Genomic DNA, 26,996 nt, shown 5'->3' on the forward strand with positions numbered 1-26,996 from the left:
AACAAAGAGAAGAATCTCAGAGAGAGGGGCATTGAGAGGATCCACAGCCTTTGCTGTGCACCATGCCACAAATCTGTTCCACCTGCAGGCGTATACCGTCTTAGTGGAGGGACGCCTGGCTGCCAGAATGATGTTGCAAACTTCAGGAGGCAAGTCAAATGGCCTCAACTGTCGCCGCTCAATCTCCATGCATGGAGGTGGAGACTGGACAGGTTCGGGTGGAGGACCGTCCCCTGCTGCTGCGACAGAAGGTCCTCCTGAAGAGGCAGACGAACCGGGGGATCGACTGACATACTGAGTAGCTCGGGATACCAGTACCTTCGTGCCCAGTCCGGAGCCACAAGGATGACTTGTGCTCAGTCGCGCTTGATCTTCTTCAGCACTCTGGGCAGAAGAGGTATAGGCGGAAAGGCGTACAACAGACCGCAGCTCCACTCGCGACGAAAAGCGTCTCCGAGCGAGTGCCGCCTTGGAAATTCCAACGCGCAGAACTGATGACATTGCGCGTTCTCTTCGGTGGCGAATAGATCTAACCAAGGCTCTCCCCAACGCAGAAAGAGGCCTTGCGCCACGTCCGAGTTCAGACGCCATTCGTGATCCATCGAGCACCGACGGCTGAGTTCGTCCGCCCTGGCGTTCAGAGAACCTGCCAGGTGTTGAACCACCAGAGTCACGCCCTGATGTTCCAGCCATTGCCAGAGGCGCAGAGCCTCCTGGCATTGGGTCCACGACCCCACACCGCCCTGTTTGTTGCAGTACCACATGGCGGTGGTGTTGTCCGTGAACACCTGCACTGCACTCCCTCGGACAGACGGGAGGAATGCTTTCAGTGCCAGACGAATCGCCCGCAGCTCCAACAGATTGATATGGAGCCGGGACTCCGCCGGAGACCAGAGTCCTCTGATCTCCGCCTCTCCCAAGTGGCCACCCCAGCCCTGGAGGGACGCGTCCGTCACCACTACGTGCTCCGGTTGGGGAAGGGAGAGGGATCTGCCGTTGACCCAATCGCGGTCCGTGAGCCACCACTGCAGCTGTCTCGCAGTGCCCTCCGAGATCAGGACATGGTCGGAAAGGTTGCCCCGGTGCTGGGCCCACTGAAACTTCAGGTCCCACTGCAGAGCCCGCATCCGCCACCGTGCGTGATGCACCAGAAGGATGCAGGAGGCCATCAGCCCCAGAAGCCGCAGCGTCAGCCTGACCGAAACCCGGGATAACGGCCCGAAGATCGGGATCAGGGCCTGAATATCCCGGACTCGCTGTTCGGGCGGGTAAACCCGAAACTGCGCCGAGTCGAGAACTGCTCCGATGAAAAGGAGCTTCTGAGAGGGGCACAGGTGTGACTTCGGCACATTGATGGAAAATCCCAGCCTGTGCAGGAGATCCGCCGTAGTCCGGAGGTGGTTGACGACTGCCTGGGGCGAGCCCGCCTTCAACAACCAGTCGTCTAGGTAGGGGAAGACTGAAACCCCTAACCTGCGCAGGTGAGCTGCGACCACCGCCATCACCTTCGTGAACACCCGTGGGGCGCTGGTAAGGCCGAAGGGGAGCACGGTAAACTGAAAGTGCTCGAGGCCTACCGTGAACCGCAGGTAACGCCGGTGGGCCGGCAGGACGGGGATGTGGAAATACGCATCCTGCAAGTCCAACGCTACCATCCAGTCTCCTGGGTCTAGGGCAGCCAAGACCTGAGCCAGTGTCAGCATTTTGAACTTCTCCTTCCGGAGGAAGCCGTTGACGTTCCTCAGATCCAAGATAGGGCGTAGGCCCCCTTTGCCCTTCTTGGGTACCAGGAAGTAGTGGGAGTAGCAGCCACGACCTACTTCTGGCCCAGGAACGCGCTCGATGGCCCCCTTGGCCAAGAGGGCCGAAACTTCCTCCTGCAGGAGCCGCAAATGATCCCCCGATACGCGGTGGTGTTGCGGTGGCATGGCTTGAGGGGTCGTCTCGAAGGGGAGGGAGTAGCCCCTTCGGACGATCTGCAGCACCCACCTGTCCGAAGTGACTGTGCGCCAGTGAGAGTGGTGATGGCGAACCCTGCCCCCCACTGGCGTCACATGGGCCGAAAAGCACGGACTAGGAGGGTTTAGAGGCGGATGCTGCGGGGGCAGGTGTGGACTGGCTCAGCTTGCCTCCCCGACCGCCTCCACGGCGGTTTCCACTGCCGCCGCCGCGCTGGACGACAGTTTGCGGCGAGTGGCTGGAGGCATGCGAGGGGACGCCCCTTCCTTGGCCACGAAAGGAGCGAAAGGCACCCACTTGCTGGCGCGGGCCGAGAGGCCCAAGGACTTGGCCATAGCCCTGGAGTCCTTAAGCGCTCAAGCGCATGGTCTGCCTTGTCGCCAAAGAGGCGACGGCCATCGAACGGCATGTCCATGAGGGTATTCTGGACATCAGCCGAGAAGTTGGCGGATCTGAGCCAGGCGTGGCGTCGAATCGCCACCGTCGTAGCCATCGCTCTGCCCAGCGAGTCAGTCGTATCCAGTCCGCACCTGATCGAATACTTCGCTGCGTCCCGGCCCTCCACTAGGGCTTGGCCGGGTTTGGCCCGTACCTCCAACGGACACTCTGGCAGCAATTCCGCCACCGTTTCCCATATAGAATGGGTGTAACGGCCAAAGAGGCATGCGGTGTTGGAAGACCGCAGTCCTAAGCTAAGGGACGAGAATACCTTTTTGCCAAAGGCCTCGTACCTCTTGGATTCCCGGTCAGGGGGAGCCGACGGGAAGGCGGTCTGGGAGTTAGAGGCCTGGATAACCAGACTCTCGGGGGTGGGGTGGGTGGACAGGAAACATGGGTCGCCCGGAGCCGGGCGGTGGCGTCTGGCCACGTTCCTATCTACAGGCGAACCTGTAGCGGGCCTGGACCAAGTGCCCAAAAGAACGTCCGACAAGGCCTCATTAAACGGCAGCATAGGCTCCATGGAGCATGACTGCGGCTTAAGGACCTCAGTGAGGTTAGTCCTCACGGCCGCGACGGGGAGCTCAAGGCCCAACGCCTTAGCAGCCCTCATCAACACCACACTATATGTCGCGCCCTCCTCCGAAGCCACGGAAGGAGGAGAGACGAATCCAGTGTCTGGAGAGGTGTCCAGGCCACTGGCCTCCCCAAGGTCTCCTGTCCAGTCCATGTTAGACTGACATTCCCTTGTCAGAGGGTCCTCAGACCCCACCCAATCCTCCTCTTCCCCCATCTCCTGAGACTCAGGGTCGTAAGTGAATGAGGATGGTTCATAGGGATGGAAATCCCCGACCGGCGTCGAGATCGGCGCCGACAGGCCCCGTCCCGACGCCGGAACCCATACAGAGGAGGCATTGGGGGCGGCGTCGGCCTCGGCCGACGCCGCCCCCACGGACACCACACAGACCGACCCCGGGGGGGTCGTAAGGTCCACCGGGGACGTTCCAGCGCCCGACGAGGGCCGAACGGCACCCTGCGGCGTCGGGCCCGAAGGCACCGACGACGCCGGGACCGCTGAACCCTGCAGCGCCGAGCCCGAGGGCAGCGGCGGCGTCGAGATCGTGGAGCCCTGCGGCGCCGGCGCCGAAGACGCCGGCGGCGTCGAGGCCGAAGCACCCGACGGCGTCGGGGCCGCAGCCCCCGACCCACTAGGGCCCCCAGACGGGTTCGCTGGGCCCGAAGGCGCCGCGGAACCCGTCGGAGAAGAAAGGGACCTCATGGCCATGAGGAAGCGCTCTATCTCCTCCGGCGTCGCGTTCAGCCCAGGGACCGGGGGCTATGGAGCCGAACGCGGCGCCCGCGACTCCCGAGGAGCCGCGTGGGCAGTGTCACCCGAACCCCCGGCCGCATCGCGCGAGCGTCGGGGGGGAGTCGGAAGAGCGATGATGTCTCTTCGGCTTCTTACCTGACGACTTGGACCCGGAGGAGTGGCGCCGACTCCCGGAGCTGTGACGGCTCCGCCCCCACGACCTGTCCCTCGACCTCCCGTGGGACCGGGACCTCACACGGCGCGGAGCCGACTGGCGGATCTCGAGTCGCCTGCGGGACCGCTCCCGCCTGGCCTTTCTCGAGAGGGCCCGACAGTCGGAGCAGGCCTCGTCGTCATGGTCGACGCCCAAACACGTCAGGCACAGGCGATGCGGATCCGTAATCGACATGAGGCGTTCGCACTCGTCGCAGTGCTTGAAGCCGGGCATCCCTAATGGCACCGTCGGAGTCGTGAAGACTTCGAAATAGATCAAAAGATCCAAAAAGTTAGTCAGAAAATGACTAGGGAACTGCTTTTTCCAGATCTGCGCTGGCTGGCGCGGAAAAAAGAAGAACTGACGTCAGCACGCGGAGGCGGCGTCTAAGTACTCCGACGACGTCATCACGGCGCCCACGACGCCGACGACGGACGCGGAGCCGCAGACGACGCCTACCGACGCGCAAGGGTACTGCTACGCAAAATTTTCCGGATCCAGTCTGACGCCTGGGGATATTTTAAGGTAAGGAATCTATCACTAACGTGTCTCTTTCAGATTGACTGGATAAGACTTAACACAGATTATGCAAATAACTGACGAGGGACCTCCCAACACATGCGACATATGCGCCCCTGCACGTGTGACCCCTAGCCAGCCAATGCCCTTCCCTAAAGGGAAAAAAGTGCACCCCTCTGCCGCCTTTCAGTGTGGCTCCTAGTGGGCGTAACCGTAGATCCTGCAAACGCGCACGCTCATGGAGTGCTTCGCGAAAAAGAAACAAGGAGTCCCCCTAGAGCAATGGAAGGATGCAAGGCACCCAATCAGAAGGATGGTAAAGGGGCTCTGCTCCAGGGGAGGGGCACACACCATGAACAAGGAAAGTCATTGGTTACAATGAAGCAGTGGGTGAGTTCTAAGCACACTATTAGTTATTGGTAAGCCCTCAGTCTAACACAAGCAAACGGCGGACAGCTATCGCCGTCTGTACACGAGGCCTAATGAACAGTCACTCAAGTGATAAAGCCGGCACTGTGGCGCTGCGTGCTCGCTCCGGGGACCTCAAGGCACCTGTGCAATGTGTGATTGGAAGGCTCGGATACCCAGTTATTTTCAGTTTTCTAAACCAAGGAAGTGACAGCCTCCAGTTTGTCACACTACAGTGAATTAAAATCCTGAAAATAAAGAGAAACCAAGAGAAGCTAAGCCTTTTAGGCAGGCATATAGGAAATAAGTGAGCTTGGAATAAAGGATTGTGTTACCAGTCGCAAGTGAAATTACTTATGTTCACATACATACACAACTCTTGACCTGTGTATTCGAACAAGAGGTATTAGTCCATACCCATCAACTCTCACTCGATCACAGATCCTGAAGAAGCAGTCATGCCCCACCTCACCGCAAACCATTGTAGATAAGAATACAGTATAAAGTCGTGTAAGCGTCGACACCCAGGTCTACATAACTTTACTGCAATGTCAAATATTTTCAATATTTCTTTATTAAAAAAAATATATATACACCAATCAGTGTTCCAACAAGTGTACCAAACATTTGCTAGCAACAAAAATATGAATTAACTACAAGAAAGAAAATAACATATTGCCAATCCAGGTACTCCCTGGAAAAGCGGCCTTCGACTGGTTTCCGATCAAGGTCTAATGAAATGCTAGAGCGGCTATGATGGCATGAAAACATATCTATGTAGCATGTGAGTAGAGGCAAGCTCAGTGTGTGCAGGTGTGTTTACACAGGGGAGAGGACACATCAGTGAAAACTATTCATGACATATGATTAATACAAAAAGATGTCTGTGCGTAACCTTCAGAACGACGTGTTCACAGGCTGATTCTTTCCTTGATTGGCAACACATATGCACAGGTGTGCACAGATGGCTGTGTGTGTAGCTGCACCGGCTACAGCAGGCAGGAGTAGGTTTAGAGCTGATAGTTGAGTAAACTGTTACAGGCTGCAGGTAACACAACCTTCCAGCTCGGAGTAGAACTTGCCACAAGAAACAGCTGTAGGTCCAATGCTTGGTGGTAATGAAAGCTGAGAGAGTTACTAGCCACAGTCAGTTATGTGAGGTCCACGACAAGTGTGTGATACAGGCAGACGCACGGAGTGGAGGGCGCAGTTCCCACGGAGCAGTCCAGGCCTTAGGTGACACGGCTTGTACATTACTGGCCGTAGGCAGCAGTCGTGGCCTTATAGCTTGGTGATAATGCGGGCGGAGAAGTCAAAGAGGTCTTTGTTAATCTTCCTTAAGGTGCTGACCTCATCCTCGAGCTCAGTCACTCGAACCTTCAGCTGCTCCGAGTCACCGAGGTCACTCTGTGAAGAAAGAGGAGGGATAGCACTGAGCTGAGTCGGGCAGAGAATCTGACGACCAAAGGAAGAGGGGGATGGGGAGGTGAGATCCAAGACCCAAGGAGGGCAGGGCAAGGTGGGATCCCAGATCAGAGGAGGACATGGCAAGGAGGAAGGTGGGATCCAAGACCCGAGGAGGGCAGGGCGAGGTGGGATCCAAGACCCGAGGAGGGCAGGGCGAGGTGGGATCCAAGACCCGAGGAGGGCAGGGCACGGTGGGATCCAAGACCCAAGGAGGGCAGGACGAGGGGCAAGTTGGGATCCAAGGAGGGCAGGGCAAGGTGGATCCAAGACCCGATGAAGGCATGGTAAGGGGGAAGTTGTGATCTAAGATACGAGGAGGGCAGGGCAAGGGGGAAGGTGGAATTCCAAAACAGGAGCAGGGCAAGGTGAGGTGAGATCCGAGACCCAAGGAGGGCAGGGCGAGGGACAAAATGGGATCCGAGACCCAAGGAGGGCAGGGCAAGGTGGGATCCAAAACCCAAAGAGGGCAGGGAGAGGGGCAAGGTGAGGGGCAAGGTGGGGTCCAAGGAGGGCAGGGTTAGGGGCAAGGTGGGATCCAAGACCCAAGGAGGGCAGGGCAAAGGGCAAGTGGGATCCAAGACCCATGCAAGGCAAGGGGGAAGGTTTGATCCAAGACCCGAGGTGGGAACGGCAAGGGAGATCCAAGACCCGATGAGGGCAAGGTAAAGGGGAAGGAGGGATCCAAGGAGGGCAGGGCAAGGTGGAATTCCAAAACCGAGGAGGGCAGGGCAAGGTGGGATCCGAGACCCAAGGAGGGCAAAGCGAGGGAGAAGGGTTAGTCCAAAGACCTGAGAAGAGCCTAGTGAGGGGAAGGAGGCTCCTGGGACCTAAGGATGGGAGGATGCTGAGCAAGTATGATCATGGGACCCCTACCCCCACATTCAAAGGAAGATGCAGGGCAGGTGTGACGCTGGGACCTAATCAATGAGAGGATGATAGGACCCCATGGGTGGGAGGATGCTGGGCAGGTGTGGGGGATGATTGGAAAGCGGAGTGCCACACCCCTCGAATAGTAAGCAGGATGATGAGAGGTAGAAACCCATGGCTCCTGGAGCGATTGGAAGGCACTAGTCTTGCAGACACATTTATTAAATGCCGCTTGGGAACTCTTCATTGCAGCTCACATTCGCTCTTTAACGGTTTGTGCCATCAAGGCTCTGCCCTCCTCCGCCCCTGGCTCCCCATCAAAGCCTCAGTTACACTTGCACCTTTTGCTGTCACAGGACATGGAAGCAGCGCCTCGCCTAGGGTGGAGGTAGGACGGGATGGGGCTGCGGCAGTACTTACCTTATCCAGGGGGTCGCACATCAGGCCATGCAGTCGCTCTGCTTTCTGCAGGTAAGTCTCTGCCGAACCCTGAAAGAGACAAGAGATTAAATCAGGAGACGAAGAGCCAGGCTGTACTAGGACCTGGGGCGAGGCACTCTGCTCCAAAGACACGGAGAGGCTTTGCCTTACCAAAGGTCCTCTGGGTTTCAGACACCAATACCCGCTTTATCTTAACCCACTGTCCTGTTGGCCACTTGTTTCATGCACTAGAGAAGACACATTGTGTGAAGGGGTGAGAAACGAGGACATGCAAAAGCATCTCTAGGTCTGTCATTTGCAGTCAGGAGATCATGTTTGCAAAACCCTGATCCCACATTCAGTCCCATCACTTCATCTGGGAAGCTACCTTTCCTTTGTACACAGCCTGAAGAAGCTCGGCTACAATAGGGCACATATCCTTTATCCCGCCAACATCGCCGCGGTGAGAAGGAGACACTGAGCAGCAGCACTAGTGCACACATCTTTTATCCGCCAGCATCACCACAGTGAGAGGGAGACTGAGCAGTCGCAACAGTGCATATATCCTTTATCCGGCCAGCATCGCCACGGTGAGAGGGAGACTGTAAGCAGCAGCACTAGTGCACACATCTTTTATCCGCCAGCATCACCACGGTGAGAGGGAGACTGAGCAGTCGCAACAGTGCATATATCCTTTATCCGGCCAGCATCGCCACGGTGAGAGGGAGACTGTAAGCAGCCGCACTAGTGCACACATCTTTTATCCGGCCACGATCGCCAGGTTAGAGGGAGACCGAGCAGTCACAACAGTGCATATATCCTTTATCCGGCCAGCATCGCCACTGTGAGAGGGACTAAGTAGTCGCACCAGTGCACACACCTGTTATCCAGCCAGCATCGCCACGGTGAGAGGGAGACTGGGTGAAAAGCAATGGCCTGAGCAGCCGCACTACTGCACAGCCTTTGCCATCGCTATGTGCATCAGAGATAAGATGCCCTGTGCTGAAGCAGTTTGTTTCTTACGCCCAAGGTAACATGCATGATGGAAGTCAGCAGGCTGGGTCCGGCCCATCATCGGACGGGTCACTCATTAATCCTGACTTCTGCGTCCGCCAATGTGACGCACATCAGGAAGTATGCAGGTTGTGCACACCGCATTTTCTGACGCGTCATTGAACTTGGCTGCGGCTTTCGCCCTGTGAGATGCGCATGATAGAAGTGAGCAGGTTGGAACTGCCCCTGGTCCGATAGGTCAATAAAGCCGTCTGCAGCATCAGCCCAATGTGACGTGCGTCATGGAAGTCATCAGAAGGCTGAGCACAGGCAGAGAGGGTCAGGAGTAGCAAGAGTGCTGGGCAGTGTGGGTTTGATTAACTAGGGGAATCTATCACAGTTTCATCAAGCTCAGTAGTAATGACAACAAAGTTGCAGATTGTTGGGGTGACTCCACGTGGAATTTTACACTGCATCATCTTATCAAACTGTATAGAAGTTGATCCTCCTCCTTGCGGCAGACAGCGAAGTAACGCAGGAATATCATGCAGTTTACTTTCGATCAAGGACGATGAAAAGATGAATGTTTCAATAAAAGATGTACACACCTGAAGTGTTTCTTTACATTTTGTCGGCTCTATGCTAAGATATCACGTGCAGCGCTTGAACATGAAAAGCGCCTAGCAAATGGACTATTGAAGCCAGAATAGTTTTTGTACATTAATATAGAGTTGCAAACAATACTTCAATCCAGGATACTAGGAGCATTAAACGGGACACTCAAGCCGGCCAAAGCACAATTCCTCTTATTCACTGAAAGGACATGCCTCTTTTTATATGGCCACCCGCACATTTTTGGACTGATGTTGCTGGTCTTTCGACAGACCTCAGTGACTGTGCCCTTTTCCGTAAACTGATATGTAGAACTGGCTTTTATCCAACTGGCTGAGCTAGCTTACCTGTAAGTCATTAGTAAGTGGTACCCCTAGGGTCCTCCCAAAGATTGCACTGGTTTGGCCACCCTGGGTGTGGCACGAGTAAGACGAGACTCCCAGCTACCATGAGCAGGTTAACAGCTGGCAAAACCTAGACATTTAAAGCAATAGCGAAGCCAGATCTTCCCCAGTATATGTGTACGTCACCCCTTTGGCAGAATCCTAAGGCAGGGTGCAACATATTCCACCAGCAGAACATGTAACTTTACAAGTTTTGACAGAGAAAACGCCGTCGTTTTTATTGTGGAAAAGCTTTGTCTCCCAATTGGCGAGTGCAGACTTACACGCTGACACCTCAGCTGCACTAACTCTGGAACAGTGCGACCAACGTGGGTCATCCAAGGAATCAAACAACTAGTTACATCAGACTTGAGTCTCAAGAGTACACAAATAGAGATGGGTGGAATGTTCGAATTATCTCAGCCACTAGTAATTGCATCGCTTTTTTATGTACTTTAGTGTGTCACCCTGAATAGGACGGGTATGCCTAGAAGTGGGTCCCATGCACACTGTAACTGGAACCAAGCCTGATGAGCCCATAACTAGGGTGAAACCGGACCCAGGATGCTTGTTTCCGGTCCAGGGCGGGCCTGGTCTGGCAGGTTGGGCTGGACTGTTCCCATGAGGCACAGGGTCAAGACCAATTTCCAAATAGCTGGGTCTAAACGGAGGGGACATACGGCAAAATATCCGTGGATTGGGAGCGGCCTTTACTAATTACCAGGGGCTCAGATTCATTCAAGCATCTCATCCATCACTTTTTTGTATACTTTAGTGAGTCTCAGGTCGACATTAATGTAACAAGTTGCAGAGTGCAACTTCAGCAAAGGTGCCACTTTATTGCAGTCAGTCCTTTGTAGCCGTATTGGTTGCACGCGGGCCCTGTAGCAGGGACAGCTTTGTGCTCTCCTGGAAGGACGGGCTAATGAAAGGATACAATAGGGTCCTGCTCTGGAAGGAGGTGTCACCTCCCTTCTACAGGAAGTTACACAGGGTTTGGCCCATAAGACGAGATTCAAAGAAGCTGCCGCCTTTGTAGGGCAAAGGAGTAACACTTGAGAGAAGGGCTGCTCCAATGTGCCAGGGTGGCAAGTGGGACGGGGGAAGGGGAAAACAATTGTCAAACCAGTTTTCCAGGGTTGTGTAGCTGCACCTCTGGGTTGGGCGAGGTAGCACCACACACGCTGTGTGAGGGGTTCTTCCATATTGGCAGTGGGCATAAAAGTGCATCCTGGGATGCCATACTTTGCAGGAAGTGGTCATCAGGTGAGAGGGAACCTGGTAGCCCACTGGCTACAGACCACATCCTGCCCTACTAGCCATTTTCTGAGCATAAGTAGGGTAACCCTGGCACCCCAAACTCAGATCTCGACTGGATTGAAAGGAGGACCAAAGAAAGACTGCCCTGCTGCACTGTGGGGCCAGCAAATAGAAGCTGTACTTTTGAAGGCTACACCTACTGCACTTGGCTACCAAAGGAGTGGGACTGTCTCCTGTGTCTTGCTTGAAGACACAGGAGACAAGAGTCCCTCCAGAGCCCCCCCTCCCCACAATGAAGACCCAGGAAGGATTGGCCTGTGACGAAGATAATGGGCAACTAGTAGTCCAGTGACAGACTGGGCTTCGGTCAGCATGGGACATCGACCCTGTGACCAGGACTCCCTTTGTGGATCGAGGAATAGTCGCAGCAAGACCCCACCTTCTACCGCAACGCATCCTTTGAGCATCTTCAGCATCAGGAACACTTCCATAGGAAAGCCCTGCAAAGGATAAAAGTGCCAGGAACTGACTGAAGACTGAGTCATCTGCTGAGGTAACTGTTTCTGAGGACCCCGCTGGTCCCCCCTGACTGGGGAAAAGTTTCTAAGTGCCAAATTCATCGAATTTAGTAATTCATGTTCACGGTTGAGTAAAATAACCTGATTTACTATATCTTGTAAAAAATAGTCTCAGGAACTCTTCGGCGGATCTTTTAAGTTGTGGGGTCTAAAAACACAAAAATATAATGTATTTTTTTAATTGGATTTAGATTTCTTTTTCAATTACTTTGTTGTTGTTATTTAAATGCTTTACACTTGTTCCTTTGTGTAAGCCGTGCTGCTCAGAGCCACAGCTACCCAGGTTCAGCTGAAGGTTTCACAAACGAAACCCAAGGGCCTAAAAGGGTTGGTGAGTGTATTACACAGTGAGGCTGCACAACCTCACCATATAATACACTCCATTGCCTCACATTCGCCAATACCAAGAAGCAGCAATCGGTTCAAACCTGGCGCAAACGCTGAATCTAGACGGATTCGGACCTAACTTAGCCCCAATGACAAGTCCCTGGACACCGACCTCACTGGAATGGAACCAATCACAGAGAAAGGAGGGACAGCTGGGTACCAGCTCTCTCTACCGAAGAAAGTAAAAAACCATGTCTTATCAAAGGCCTAAAGAAACATGATCACATCACCCCATCCTGACAGAACTCTACTGGCTGCTCTTGCCAGCTCACACCACCTTCAAACCCAGCAGCGTCACCTGGAAAGCCATGAGGTCCAGCACCCGCTCTATAAGTTTAAAAAGCTGACCATCCGGGAGGAGGGGGGGGCGCGCATAGGTCTCAACAGCTGCAACCAAAACACAATCAGAGGGAAGTGTAAAAAAAAGAAAAACAAGGCAGCAGGCTATTTCCATCTCTGCACCCAGGATGTGGAACAAGAGCCATATCCATCAGGGCCGCACCAACACTGCTCCGACTCAGGAAATAGTGTAAGACGCTGCTGCTTCAAGACCACCACATCACTCTTCATTAACTGCACCCTCTCAGAAACCAGACACTCTGCAATGATCTGCTGACTGGAGCTTCGCTTTTCACCGCTCAACTTCATTCCAGCTTTCTTTGAGCTAGCCATAAAGATATAGGCAGACTCCCCAATGCATAGACTGTGCACAGCCCCTCTGTCCAGGGCAGGCGCCCTGTGCGCAGCGACTGCCCAGAGCAGGCATTCCGTGCTCAGTGTCTGCCAAGAGCAGGCACCGCAGTATGCTCTTAAGATACGCGGAGGTCCATCCAACAGTGCTTTATGGGTGAGAGCAACTCTTCAACACGCTCCGCTTCCTGACTGGAAGCCAGTATAAGGCTCTCCGTGTGGGCGACGATGGGAGCCAGCTGAAAGATGACAAAACAGGTGCGCAACGCCTGTCGCTGCGCACTGACAAGAGAGGACAATCCAACAACCCCTTGCAAGCTTGGAGATCGATACCAAGTGGGGTAAGTGTCCAACAATGGGATTGTTCTTCAGTTATTATATCATCTGCCTGCCATACCAAAGACGCACATATAACCATTAACTTAGAATAATAAAAGGAAAAATTTAAAAAATAGAACAAAAACACAGGGATACAAAGAAACGAACAATTCATTCATTTGAAAGATTTTTTTCATCACCAAAATAAACCCTACAAAGAGTGGATTCATAATTCATTTGTCAAACAGTTCTCACAATCTAAATTCACAAGGATTCGTCTAAATGTACGATTTTTGCAGGTTTTGTATCCCATTGAGATATATTCACAAAAGTCAGCACGCAGCCTACGCCAAGAGCAGGCACCGCACGCGCAGCCTACGCCAAGAGCAGGCATCATGTGCCCAGCCTCCACACAGAGCAGGCACACTACACTGCCTTCATCCTGCACAGCCTGCCTGAGAGCACAGGACACCAGAGCGCAACCACCAGGGTCATTAATAATATGCTAATTACAGCTTTCAAAGACCTGCACAATCTAAGCTTTAGAAAATTCTCCTCTAATCAAAGAAAAATATAATTAACCTTCAACAAAGGATGAGAGTAGAGAGAGAATCTACCCCCCCAACTATAAATGGAAAAAAATCTTGCAAGGAACCTCTGGCCGCAGGACAACCTGTCTCCCACTCCCCAATTAACAGATCGCCACCCCCACCTCCCAATGATTTAACAGAGCACAGATGGGAAGGACGCGTGCGTACACAGAAGAAGGAACTTATAACAGCAAAGGTGAACCACTCAAGAGGCTCCCACTTGCCACAACTTCCCACACGATATTCCCCCACAGATAACTCCCTCCGCCCCCTTCCAATAAAAAAACCTACTCTAGAGCTCCTTCCACCCAACGGAATATGCAGAGCAAAGGAGGGAAGGATCCCTACAGCCCACGTACATACATGTGCACACACACAAATCCCACCAATCACCCACTGTGAGATGGGCCTATCGACATGCTGAGCCCCCACTTTTTGCTTGGTTTTGATTGTAGCGCACAGCGGCTCTGCCAAACAGGTCCCCTGTGCAGTGCTTCTTACCTAAAAGAAATCCCCAATTGGTACTTCTAACCCCCCTGCAAGTCCAAAGTAAGTGGTACCCTGGGTACGTAGGGCCTGGGAGCAGAGGAGGGTCCCCTAGGACCCCCCACTCTGGGACCATGGCACTGCCCTTGCAGCTTGCATGCCCCCGTGAGGGAGAAACCGACAAAGCCAACATAAGAACCTGCCTGGGTGCCATGCCAACCAGCACTGCCTGAAAGCATAGGCAAGTCACTCCTCTAGCAGGCCTCACAGCCCTAAGGCAGGGTGCACTATATCATATCCCAGACGGGGACATATCTGCAGGAGTAGCTATACCCCTACAATATTTAAGCCCATTATTAAATACTTTAAGTGCCAGGCAAGCTAGAAGGAGTACAAGGGCAGGATAACTCGACAACTCAAGTTCCACAGCACCATGACAACTCTGTGTAATCAATCCACACTGATGCCAGTGTGAGATTTAGTAAAACATGTTCTCAAAGGGCACCTCAGGAGGTGCTCCCTGAAAACCTACCGACCCTGGTATGGCCACTGACTGGCTTTTGGCAGCCAGCCACACACAGACATGTTTCTGGACCCCTGGGTAGAGAGCCCCTGCTCTCTGGGACCAGAACCAATGCACATCCTGGGCAGAGGTGTCAATCTCCGCCCGCAGGATGGACCCAGTGCTCAAAGGGGAAGCTTCAAAGGCCTGCTGCCTTTGTAATGCAGCCCCCAGACTCTGCTGCTAGCAGCAGATGGTAGCCCCCACTTTATATACAACTTTTACAGGCTAGGTGGTGTGCATACCTTGCAAACTCCACTCTCAGGTGGAGGAGGCAAAGTTAAGCACACTTTTCAGTCCTTTCCATCTTGAAGATGAGCGGACTCCTCCAGTCAGGGCTAGATCTATGCCCCCTCCCACAAGAGGGTGGCTTAATAGAGGGTGTAGTCACCACAGGTGAGGTGCCCATTGGCCCTACCTGTTACTCCCTTAAAACGCACCCTAAATCTAGTATTTAGGAGGCTTCCTTAGACCGTGAAGTTATTTACCTGCAACCTAAGAAGGATGATGAAGACGCCATGCATTGAAGCCAGAAGACGGCAGCTGACTTGGCCCCAAGCCCTACAGACTGGTCTCCAGCTTCTAAGACCCTGCAAGAAGACACCCGTCTTGCTGCCAGTGACTTCCAGAAACGAGGAAGACTGCCTGAACTTTGAAAAAGACCAGAAGACAGTGGTTCTGTCCCCAAGAAACCAACACAAAGAACTCTGGTGCCCTACGGCCTGTGCCCGGTGGCCCACCGACACAAAACAGTTTCCTCAGCGATCGTGACCTCAAGTCCAGCATTGGCTGACCCCTCTTGGACTCTGCGAAGCCTGCAGCTTGAATCCAGAGGCTCCCCCTGACCGTGACTGGCTCCGGTAAGAACACTCTGACATGAAAAGACACCCTTGCACCGGAAGCCCCTGCGCCTCGGTGGGCTAAATCGAGGGTGCCCCTACGACCTTCTACATCTCTACTCACCTTGTTGGGGTCCTTCCTGCAACGTACGGTCAAACGCCTGCAGCCTGTTTGTTGAAAGCAGAATCACCATTGAAAAGAACTGGGAGTCTGACTCTGAATTTGCACCCTGCACCCGGCCGCCCCATGCCGCTGGTGGTGTATGTTTGGTGCTGCTATGTGGCCCTACCTCTGTGCTTGACCGAACCCCCAAAGCTTGGCCCCAGCAACCGATTTACTTACCTGCAAGTAGTGGAGCTTTGAGCACCCCCAGTCGCCAATGAAACGCATTGGTCAGAATTCAGATTTTGACCTCTGCCCCCGGCCGGCCCTGTGCCGCCAGTGGTGCAGTTTTGGTACGCACCCGACCCTAGCCCCTTGCTGACTTCTGGTCCCGCAGACTGGAAACGCATGTTGTGAAAGTACCTGTTTAACCACATTATTGTTTCCCTCCATAGGCAAACATACTGTTCAGAAACGGCACCGTGTCGACTTTTGAAAGTGAAAAGTATTTTTAGTAAAAAACGTACTTACCTTATTGAGAAGATTTGGTCATAAAACAAAGTACAAAGCATATTTTTCAAAAACTCAAGGAGTAGGTGAAGGAAGAATAACTTAAGCCCACCTGCGCACACAAGTCCAACCAGTCACCCACCAAGAACCTTAAGGAGGTAGCACAGGGGTGAAGAACCCTGCTGCTTCCTCCACAAAAGGGCCAGAAAAAGACCCTATTGCAAATGACAGTGGGTCTGTTGGTTTTCCAACAAGGAACCTGCAGAACACAGGAGACATACAACAACCCTAAAAAGCAGAACGATCCGCCACTACCCTCTCACCATCAGTCCGCTATAGCCTCCAACTGGGGCAAAGCTGCCAGTATCACTGTGAAAGGGATTTTAAAACATTTTACATCTTGTCAACCAGATAGCCCTGTCTGTTGGTGAAAAGACAGACTGTCAGCTTACAGCGCGCTTTAAAAAACGAGCTTGCATCATTTTGTAGGCGCAGCCTTGCGTGGTGAGAGCACCTCAAATTAAAAAGACAAAAGCGTGCTTCATTTTGTTGACACGCAATTGCATGGTGAGCACGCCTCAGAAAATGACGCTATTTTAATTTACAAAGTGTGTACCTGCCTGGTGAGCTACAAAATGAGGCAGCCATTCATAGTGTCTTGTTTGTTTTTCATTGACAGATGGCACAGCACTGGGGATGTACTACAGCATGGATAAGAACCACTGGTAAAGCCTAGACCTACTGGGTTTGCCAATGCTCGTTTTGGGAGGTTATCAGCTTGGAGTATGCCAGTAACATGAGTGTCTTCATGATGCACCAGTTTCCATGATTAGGCGGCACCAGTACCAAATACCGGGCTGTGCATCAGTACCGCAGACCAGGCAGCGCCAGTACCCAAGAATGGACAGCACCAGTACCCACGACTGGGCAGCTTTACTACCCAAGACCAGAACCCCACCGGCTGAATGACATGGAGTTGAGGCAGTTTCAGGACTATAAAGAACAAAAGTCCACCATCAGCCACACACCATGTCCCTCCCTCAGACCGTGTCCATTTATTTCAATGCGCCAGTATGCTGGCATGTACCTGCTTGTGAAGGCCAAGTCGTAAGGTCACTCCGCCATTCCCTTGCTCATCATTGCTCTCTGCTCCCTGCAGATGTTTGCTGAACCGAGGAAGGGGGATACTCGGCCGACTGTCTGTGCTGAACATGCTGGCTGGAGCAGGAATGATGACCGCATTCGTCACAGGGCCTGAGGCAAAAGCAAACATAGCCAGTCAAATGAACAGTAGGGAAGAGACAGACAAAGTGAGGCTGGAGAACCGTGCAGGGCAAACAGTGAAGACAGGCGAGCTGAATATGATTGTGCAGGGCAAACAGCAAAGGCAAACTGGGGCTGGAGAGGACCATGGAGGGCAAACAGTGAAGACAGACAAAGGACCGAAATGACACTGCAAGGCAAACAGCACAGAAAGTCTGGAGATGACCATGAAGGGCAAACAGATTAGGACTGGAAATGACAGCACAGAACACACAGTGAAGACAGACTAGGGATTAAGATACCCCTGCCTCGGAAACAAAGAAGTAGGCCTGGGCTGTGAACTCCGTTCACTGAGTTTCTGCACTCTGCGGAGTGAAGAAAACTCCACTCCGCGTACTGCAGCAGAGTTTTTCCCCCGCTGCTTGGGTAGAATTCCTACTCGAACAGCAGGAGGATCAGCACGGACTATGGCTGGAGATTACAGTGTAGGGCAAACCGGGATAACAGACTGACTGGAAAGGACTGGTCAGGGCAAACAGTGAAAACAGACTAGGGATGTAGATGGCAGAGTAAGTTAGGAAAAGCATAGTGAAGATTTCAGAAGATCAGACACTGAAGACAGACTGGGGACCAACACTAGTCACCTGCTTAAACATGGAAGGCCAGGCAGCCACAGAGAGCAGACTTGAGAGAGAAGTCAGGCTAGGGCTGCAGTTGATAGATCAAGACAGACATCAAATACTTTAGTTTCAGCAGGCTAAACAGTAGATACCAGACATGGCTCCCAGGCACAGAGCAAGGCAGACACAAGGGGCTCCCAGGCACAGAGTGGGACAGACGTGAAAGGCATGTAACAGCAACTGCAACTATCTACTAGCTGCCCGGCAGCACCTCACCACTGGACAGCTCTACCTTCTTGACTCTTCACCGCCTTCAACTAAAGCTTTCCTAACTCTTCCTTTCCTGGTAGCTCTTCTCCATTGATTGACTCACCTATGGGCGCAGACTAAGCTGTGCCCTGTCTGAACTATTTCGTGGTTTCCAGTTAACAGTGCTGTACGCACCCTTCTGCTGGCTCTGGCTGTCCAGGGCAGGGCTGAGGCATGAGCGCTTCACTTCCAGAGTCTTTGCTTTGAAAGCACATGGTATTTATCTAGGGAGCTGACTGGAAAGCCCTAGACTTTTTGAGTCTCCGCCCCATTCAATCACTAGGTCCGTTTCTACATGAGGGTAGTTTGTAAAGGAAATGAAGGCGAGCCGCCGAATGGTGATGAGAGTACAGAAGAATCGAGGCAGAACACAGATTTGTGAAAGAGACAGGAGACCTTGAGTCCACCCAAAGGGGCCGACAGCATCATGCTCAGTGTGGGGGGCGGTAATGAGCTAAGGGGTCATTGTGCTTGGTGATAATGGGCTGTGTAGGCATTATGCTCAGTGCAGGAGGCGGTAAGGGGCTGCGTATTCATTGTGTAGGCATTATGCTCAGTGTGGGAGGAAGTAATGGGCTTGGTGCTCAAGGTGCTTGGCGTGGGAGGTGGTACTAGGGTGTGTAGCGCTTGCTGTGTTAGGTGCTGCTGGGCTGTGGATGCATTATGCTCGGTTTGGGAAGCGATACAGGGCCGTGTAGTCACAGTTCGTGGTGTGGTAGGCACTATGAGGCTGTGTAGCCTTTGTGCTCGGTGTAGGAAGTGGTACAGGGCCATGGAGCTGATGTGCGTGGCGGGGTAGGGAGTAATGGGATTGTGCTGTAGAAGGCGAGCATGTGTGGCTTTCTTCCCAGCCCCTCTGCAGCAGCGGACCATTCATCAGAAGCTGTGACTCAGGAGCGACAGCCATGCACTTAGGGGCTGCAGTTAATTAGAGCATTAATTACATTGCTGTGGATGGCATGTGGCTGGGGTCTGACAGGCACAGCCCTGGAGCTCCTTACCCCACTCTCAGCCACAGTGTTAACAGAGTCTTGGGAGGGGACATATAGTAAGCCTCTCCACGTGTCTCCGATGCGCACCTATGTCCCCAGACACGCTGGCTAGGTTTAGAAGCGAGCTGTCGGACTATCCCTGCACATGAGTCACAAGACCTCTTCACCATGTCAAGACAGCCAATAGCCTCAACATCCCCTGGGGAGATGCAAGGCCCTTTACCTCCTTAAGGGAGCCATATGCCTACACAACAGAGCCGGGAGCCTCTCTGCCCCCCCAAAGGAGCTGGGAACCCCTCTGCACCCCCCCTCCCCCCAAGGAGCCCCGCTGTGCCCCTCCCAAAGGAGCTGCGAGCCCCTATAGCCCCCCCAAAGGAGCCGGGAGCCCCCCCCTTAAAAGGATCCAGGAGCCCCTCCGCCCCAGGGAGCCCCTCCACCCTCTCCCAGGGAGCCCCTCTTCGTTGTAGCTGTGAGGTCCTCCACCTCTGCAAGGGAACTGCAAGCCCCTCCACTTGCCCAAGAGCCCCTCCACTCCCACAAGGGAGCTGTGGGCCGCGCACCACTATGTGCACTCCAAAGGCAGGGGAGCAGTTCTCTCGGTTAGCGCAGCGAGACAGCTCTCTGCAGCTCCAGCCTGCACAGGAGACCCGCAGAGGAGGCTCCCAGGACTCCGTCCGCAGCCACCTGAGAAGGGCCCTTCACCCTGCTGGTGTCAGAGCTGGTTCATCACAGAAGGCAATGGGGACTACTACTCCAGGTCGTATACCCACGTCACATGACCAGGCCAATAAGGTGGTCTGCGTTTACTCTGAAGTGCGTAGAACCCCCTCCTGCCTGCAATGCCATCTACGACACACATCTACATACATCAGTAGTACTGTGCCCTGTGTAGGCACGAAGGAGGAACAAAGTCTTAAGGCTGCGTGACATTGGGTCCCACTGCAGAGGGTGAACTGGGAACTCTACATATTAAGGCTCTCCTGCAGCGGAGAGGGCACCCCACAGCTAGGGAGCGCTATCCCAGGCCTCCGAGAACGGTCTGTGCATCTACACGGTGGACCAGTAGGTGCACCGCCCAGACACTGCCTCAGGGGGGTCACCCTAGGGGGACAGGCTTCAGCTACACACAGCACGTGGACTCTTCTACAGTTGTTGCTCTCCAATGGCTCCGTCTTCTCGCTCATGACTAACAAAGGACTTCCGAACCGCCACAGCCCAGTTTCTTTCAGAGACTGAAGCACAAAAATGATGCAAGCACTTAAGGCAGCACACCCTACCTCCAAAAGAGCTGGAGGCGTAATGTATGCTCCTCCTACTGCAGTGGAGTGGGGGGTGCACTGGCCTCCAGTCCAAGTAAGGAATCAATTAAATGTCAATATCTTCTGAGACTGACAATGGTGAAAACCAAACAGAAAGAGGCTGAACGAGCCTGCACCTCAAGAGACCGAAGGAGGGGAATGAAAGTCTGTCCTCCAGCGACGGAAGGGGCAGTGCCAGAAAGAAAGTTAACATTCAGCCAAGACGTGAAGATGGAGACCCTCCGGGAACTGTATGGATCAAAGCTCCCAGAGCGACAGAACATTAACCTACTTACTCATTCAGCCCCAGCTCCGCTGAAGAAGCACAACATCAGAGGCGGCCCTCCGGGGGCGTGCTCTACAGAACTCTGCAAGTCAGGCTCCAGTTATTAGTCAAGATGCTCCTGAAGCCAAACTGACCGTCTATAGGGGACCACCACTGGACAGCGGTGCTCCACCCTACAAAAGGCAAAGACACCACTAACCTGCCCTGACTACGGCAGTGTGGGTTAGTGGACAGATGCCAGACAGGTACAAGGGTTACTCGAAGTTAAGCACTACCCCGGGTGCTTCAGCGCCAAGCGAGGTTGTATCTCTATACTGGGCTTAACAGAGCACCCTGTTCTTTGCAGACACACAGCTCCTTGCACCCCCAGAAACCCTAGCAAGCTCCTGTGCTCTGGCAAGGCGCTACACAAACACATCTGAAACCCCCCCCGTACTCCCCATTCACCTTTGTGCGCCACAGTCCGGAGACACTGCTTGCTCTGGACGTCCCACAGCCGGACTGTCTCATCATGAGACCCGGACAGCAGCAGGTGGCCATCCATGGACACAGACAGGCACGTCACCTGGTTCCTAGGAAGAGGGAATGGCCACAGGTAGTGAGCACAACACATGGAGCAGGAGGGTGGATTTACAGTGCAGACAGAAAACGCAGCAGAACAGATGCAAACAAAGAGAAAAACCCGGACTGGTCAGAGCTCCAGGGAAAGGGAGATCTTGGAAGCTCTTCCCCAACACCATTCACCCAATTCATGCCCAACAAAAGTAGCACCACAGACACCTCGAAAAGCACTATACACACGCTAGAAAACAAAAGAAGAAAACCATTGACCGCTGCAGTAAAATACCAAAGCAGACAAGCTGCCGGTCACTCTTCTGGGCAGCACTCACTCTCATGGCAGTTCCAGCCTCAGAGCCTTTCCCTCAGACTGATGGGATGTCTGGGGCAGCAGATCAAACAGAGGGAACTTACCTGTAATCCCAGTTTAACTTCCTGGGGTCGTCAATGAAGCCTGCCTTGTTGCAGCACACCTACCTGCGTGCGCAGCCCCGGAAACTGAAGTCTCTTTCAATGACGACAATATGGCATTTGTAAGCCTAGATCCACACTAGACCGCCGGTCTGAGGCTAAACTTCACAGGAATGTTTTATGGACTTACCGGATCCCTGAACGAAGTACATTTTAACACCTCTCATCAACATTAGCCAGGGATGAGGGTGGGTTATTAAGGAATCCGGCAAATATACCAATGACTAGGATTCCAAGTAACTTTTTCTTCCTCGTAGGATCTTTGCTGATAAGAAATGTCAGAAGAGATTAGCAAGCATCCCAGCAAATGCTGCCATCTGAACAGGGATGGCAAAAGACAACGTGAAAACTGGATGTAGAATTAAAATTAACCAGACACGGTTTTCAAAGGCGCTTTCCAACACACTGTCTTCTTTCTCACCAGTATCTAGGAAACAGTACGTTATGAAGGTCTGCGGTCGCATTGCATATTTCAACAGTGGGCACTGAGATGAAGGGTATCTCAAAACGACTCCACTTTGGCCTTCTCAAAATAAAAGATCACATTTTAAATTAGTAGTAGATTGTATCTATATAGGGTGCACCTCCATAGGTGACACGTTATGCTGTGGCTGTCACTAAGCAACGTCTTTCTAACCACTGAGTCAACCAGATGTTGCTCGTGGTTTGATATGACAGATCCAGACACCATTATTCCGATTTTAACTGTACCAATGAATTTTATCACGGTCTTGAAACAAATTCATTGGCTGATCTGCTAGAGTGAAACATGTGTCAGCTGTGCTTGAGCATAATAATTATGTACCCCACAACTATAAAATACGAAATGTATTCTCAAAACAAAGTTGGGCCATAGGAGGGTACATTCGAGTAAGAATTGGATAGAAAGCCTCTCCCAATGGGAATCCTTATTAACGCCACTGCCAGTTACAATAGAGCAGTGACACCCTCTCCTCGGTCGGACACACTTCTACTAATGGGACAAAGGTCCCCGACACTGCACGTGGGTGTGAATGGTGGTTTCCAGGACAGGTACTGCAATAAATGTATGCACTGGTTCAAACTGAAGGGCCACGAGTTGGCAACACTTAAATTAAGTTCCCAGACATGGGAACGCTCCTAAATAGGAGACATGGCTTCAAAACACATCGTTTGAAGTGGAATGGTAAAAAAAAAAAATGTCTCTGTAGCGCTCTTCTGGCCTTCCTTAATAGTTGTGAGGTGTAACTTTAATGGAGCACCGAATACAGAACCTTTTCCACTTGAAAGCGTAATTGCCACAACAGGGCGTGTGGCTTCTCTTAAGAGGTATAGTTTACTATATACTATATGTACTGAAAGACCGAAGGTGCAAGATGTGGATGGACTACTTGGCCCGCAAGTCTGGAGAACGGCTTTGGTCTGCACTAACCGGTTGTGTAAATTTAGGCCCAGTCAGTAGTGGCACTGCGAGAGGAAAAAGTCTGGACCGGGCCTCAAAATAATGACTAATGACTGTGATAAACTGCAACAAACATCATTCTTTTTTGCAGACTCGTGTGGCTGTGCAGAGCACACTGTATACAATACTGCAGCGAGTGCCTGCTCGTGTTGAGATGGCCTTCTTGTTAAGTGCCTGTTCCCTGCTTTTCATTTCTGGCCTAAAGTCCCCTGCCTCATCCTGGTGCTCCTCGGAGGTGGACAGTGATGACACGATTCGGAGTGGTCCTTCCCCTGCCTCGCCCTGGTGCTCCTCCTAGCCCTGCCGGGGGCCCCTTGGAGGTGCCCTGGGTGCTGTCCATGGCGGTCACTGCCGCCGGCTTCACCAGCGCCGGGGACATTCAACCTCGGCGGCGGCCATGTGCTCAGTCTACCGGGTAAACAACACTTTGGTTATATCCTTTCAAGATGGACGCCACCTTCATGAAGCGTCGTGCGCTGCGTCAACGCGCGTGAGGACGCAGGGGACCCCGTCACACACCGCGGCAGCCATCTTGAAGGTAAAGAAAGCAAAACATCCAGTTATTTCTGGCCCGACTGAAGGCGCCATTCACTCCCCATTCACAAACACCATCACCGGCTTTCAGACGTCAAAGTTACTCCTACATTCCACCGTCTCCACGGGACACTGCAACTCTTCCAAGAGGGGCACGTGAGAGGAGCCCCAAGCACACTCCTAGCCCCTCCTCCATGGGGAGACCCCAAGCACACTCCTACACGCTCCTCCATGGGGAGCTCCCAAGCACACTCCTACACGCTCCTCCATGGGGAGCCCAAAGAACACTCCTAGCCCCCAGGCATGAGCCCCCAAGAACACTCCTAGCCCCTCCTCCATGGGGAGACCCCAAGCACACTCCTACACGCTCCTCCATGGGGAGCTCCCAAGCACACTCCTAGCCCCTCCTCCATGGGGAGACCCCAAGCACACTCCTAGCCCCTCCTCCATGGGGAGCCCCCAAGAACACTCCTACACGCTCCTCCATGGGGAGCTCCCAAGCACACTCCTAGCCCCTCCTCCATGGGGAGACCCCAAGCACACACCTACCCCTCCTCCATGGGGAGCTCCCAAGCACACTCCTAGCCCCTCCTCCATGGGGAGCCCCAAGAACACTCCTAGGCCCCCATGCATGAGCCCCCAAGCACACTCCTAGCCCCTCCTCCATGGGGAGCCCCCCATGCATGAGCCCCCAAGCACACTCCTAACCCCTCCCATGCACCAGCCCCCAAGCATACTCCTAGCCCCACTCTCCCACACAGGAGCCCCCCAAGCACACGCCTAGCCCCCACATGCCGAAGCCCCAAGCACATTTCTACCCCCCCCCCTCTCCATGCAGGAGCCCCCAAAAGCACTCTCCTAGCCCCACTCTCCCACGCAGGAGCCCACCTGTGGCCGTTGAACACCTTGCTGCTCTCCTTCTCGCTCTGGAAGGGTCGCTCTCGCTGCACCGACTGCAGGATGAAGAGGACATGAAGGTTAGCGCTGAGAAGACACAGAGAGCTCATATAGGAGCCACAGTCGCCAGGGAAGCACCTGAAAGCACCCCAGATTCGCAGAGGACCCTCGCAACAAGGGAGAAAATGTTATGTTGTTATGTTATGTTATGTTATGCGTTTTTATTAGGCGCACAGATGCTCCAGCCAAGGAGCGTCCTGGCGCCCGACAAGGCAGCTGCACAACACAACGAAACAATAAATCAGACAAATTTAAAAACTAAGGGAATAAAAAGGTTTTCACCAGAAAATGGGCAAGAAGACCGCGTAAAGGGTACGCCGCTAGGGGGATGGATGATGCCAAGAGGGGTTTTGTGTGACAGACGGAGGGCCCCTGCAGGCAGACCCTGGGGGATGTAGGTTGTAGTTGAGACACAACCCTTATGCTCAAGCAGAGGAAGCCAATAGGGCCCCTTTAAACGAAGAGGGCAGCAGGGAACCCTCCCTTCAACCAAAGGGAAGAACCAGCTCCAGATCTCCAGCACGGCGAGCCTGTAGGGGGACCCCCTGAAAAATGGAGAGTGCAATAAATTCCCACCAATGACAGCCTGCATTAGCACACCCCCACACAAAGCAGCAGAGAGCTCCACGGCCCTACACAATGAGGAAGGGAGCTAGCGGGAGCTAGCAGGCCCAGCTCAGCACAGGCCACCATAGAAGGGGAGGGACCTGGCCGGTGGGCTACCAGAGGGTGAAAGGCAGCAGGGGCAGGTGACGCCTTCAGGGGAGGGGAAGCACCTGCAAGAATGGCCAAGTTTATTTTTAACTCGAGCTTCTCATTTTGCATGTATTTTAAATGAGGGGGGAAAAAATCAGCAAGTGCTATCCCTAGTTAAGTGCAGCAGAGCCTTTAAGCTGCCAGGAAGCATGTGTCAGCCATGAATCTTTCAAACAGACTTAAGTGAGGTTTTCCCACCTCTGCCAAGAACAGCAGATGGAGGCCTCGGCAACAGTTCCCGGCAAGGGGCCACTGACGCCAGCCCAGGAGCTTCTTCTGCAGCAGTGCGGAGTGGCTAAACCGCTGCAGTCTCAAGCACTGCCCAAGCGCTCTACTGCAAGCAAGCTGCAGAAACACCGTGTGTCTAATGGACAGGGGCTACTGGCACCAGGACACACTGCAGTACCCACCACTGACGAACTACTCTGATGCATCACTCCCTCATAAACAACACTGGCACCGAGCAACAGCTGCAGTCCCCACCACTGCTCAACGGTGCTACTGCAGCACCACTTCATAAATAATGAGTCTCAAATTGTCAGGGGGCTACTGGCTCCAAAAAAGTGTCAGTGTTGTAGCAGATGGACGCCGCCTTGATGTCGCTGCAGTACTGATCCGTCCCAGCAACAGAGATGCAGAACCAGCACAACTGTGCGGCACAAGGAGTGGAGTCCCTGTAGGGGCCACAGACGTCCAATCTCAGTGGGTCCACCAGCAGCTGGCCAATGGCCCACAGAAGCAACCACTGCCTGGCCGCACTGGTACTAGCCCGGCGACACATTGCGAAGCATGAGCAGGAATTGAAAATCAATACTACACGGGTGGACCATGTTCATGTGGACTCACCCAGCCACAGTAACAGCATCGCTACAGGGCTGCGTATTGTACATGCCAGCCACACCACTGTCATGCCAGCCAGCCCCACTGTTACAGTGTCTGCGGCACTAATGCACTTTAACGAGTCAGCCAAGCACCCTCACTGCCACACCACCTGCACCATGCTGCCAGGGTGCTGAGGCAACAAAACCAGGACAGACTCCTTTAGCACCAGTTTTATTGCAATCATCCAGCCACTCTTCACCTCTTGACACTGCCAGCCACTCTCTGGCAGCACGACCAAGCCATGCTGCAGCAGCAGAAGCAAGCATCTGACCATACTGCTACACAAGTAAGCCAAAAATGTCAGATATCTAAAACAAATTCAACACACAGCCAGGCTACTGAAAAGCCACACCTCTGCAGCACCAGTTCAGACACTGCTGCAACCCAGCAGCACTTACCTATGTAATTGCCAACCAGCCAAGAGCTGCAGCAATAATATCACCAAACGCGCTGCGGCAGAAACAAGTCACCCAGACAACCTTCTGCGGCAGCAACAATATCACCCAGGCACGCTGTGGCAGCAAAAATAATCACCCAGACAACCTTCTGCGGCAGCAAAAATATCACCCAGACAACCTTCTGCGGCAGCAAAAATATCACCCAGACAACCTTCTGCGGCAGCAACAATATCACCCAGGCGACACTCTGCGGCAGCAACAGTATCACCCAGGCGACACTCTGCGGCAGCAACAGTATCACCCAGGCGACACTCTGCGG

General features: G+C 53.3%; 1 protein-coding gene across 1 annotated transcript in view; it reads right to left on the reverse strand.

The window, feature by feature from the left end:
* Positions 1-5,403: 5,403 nt before the first annotated feature.
* WDR18 (WD repeat domain 18) overlaps positions 5,404-26,996 on the reverse strand; it is a 58,267-nt gene continuing 36,674 nt past the window's right edge. Inside the window, exons 6-10 of the mRNA XM_086946718.1 lie at positions 24,573-24,637; positions 21,128-21,252; positions 17,000-17,166; positions 7,602-7,670; positions 5,404-6,254 (exon numbers count right to left, since the gene is read on the reverse strand). Of these exons, the coding sequence (XP_086802844.1) occupies positions 6,129-6,254; positions 7,602-7,670; positions 17,000-17,166; positions 21,128-21,252; positions 24,573-24,637 (552 nt within the window). The 3' untranslated portion in view covers positions 5,404-6,128. The remainder of the gene's footprint in view (positions 6,255-7,601; positions 7,671-16,999; positions 17,167-21,127; positions 21,253-24,572; positions 24,638-26,996) is intronic.

Source organism: Lissotriton vulgaris, chromosome 12 (genome assembly GCF_964263255.1).
Source record: "Lissotriton vulgaris chromosome 12, aLisVul1.2, whole genome shotgun sequence".
Taxonomy (NCBI): Eukaryota; Metazoa; Chordata; class Amphibia; order Caudata; family Salamandridae; genus Lissotriton; species Lissotriton vulgaris.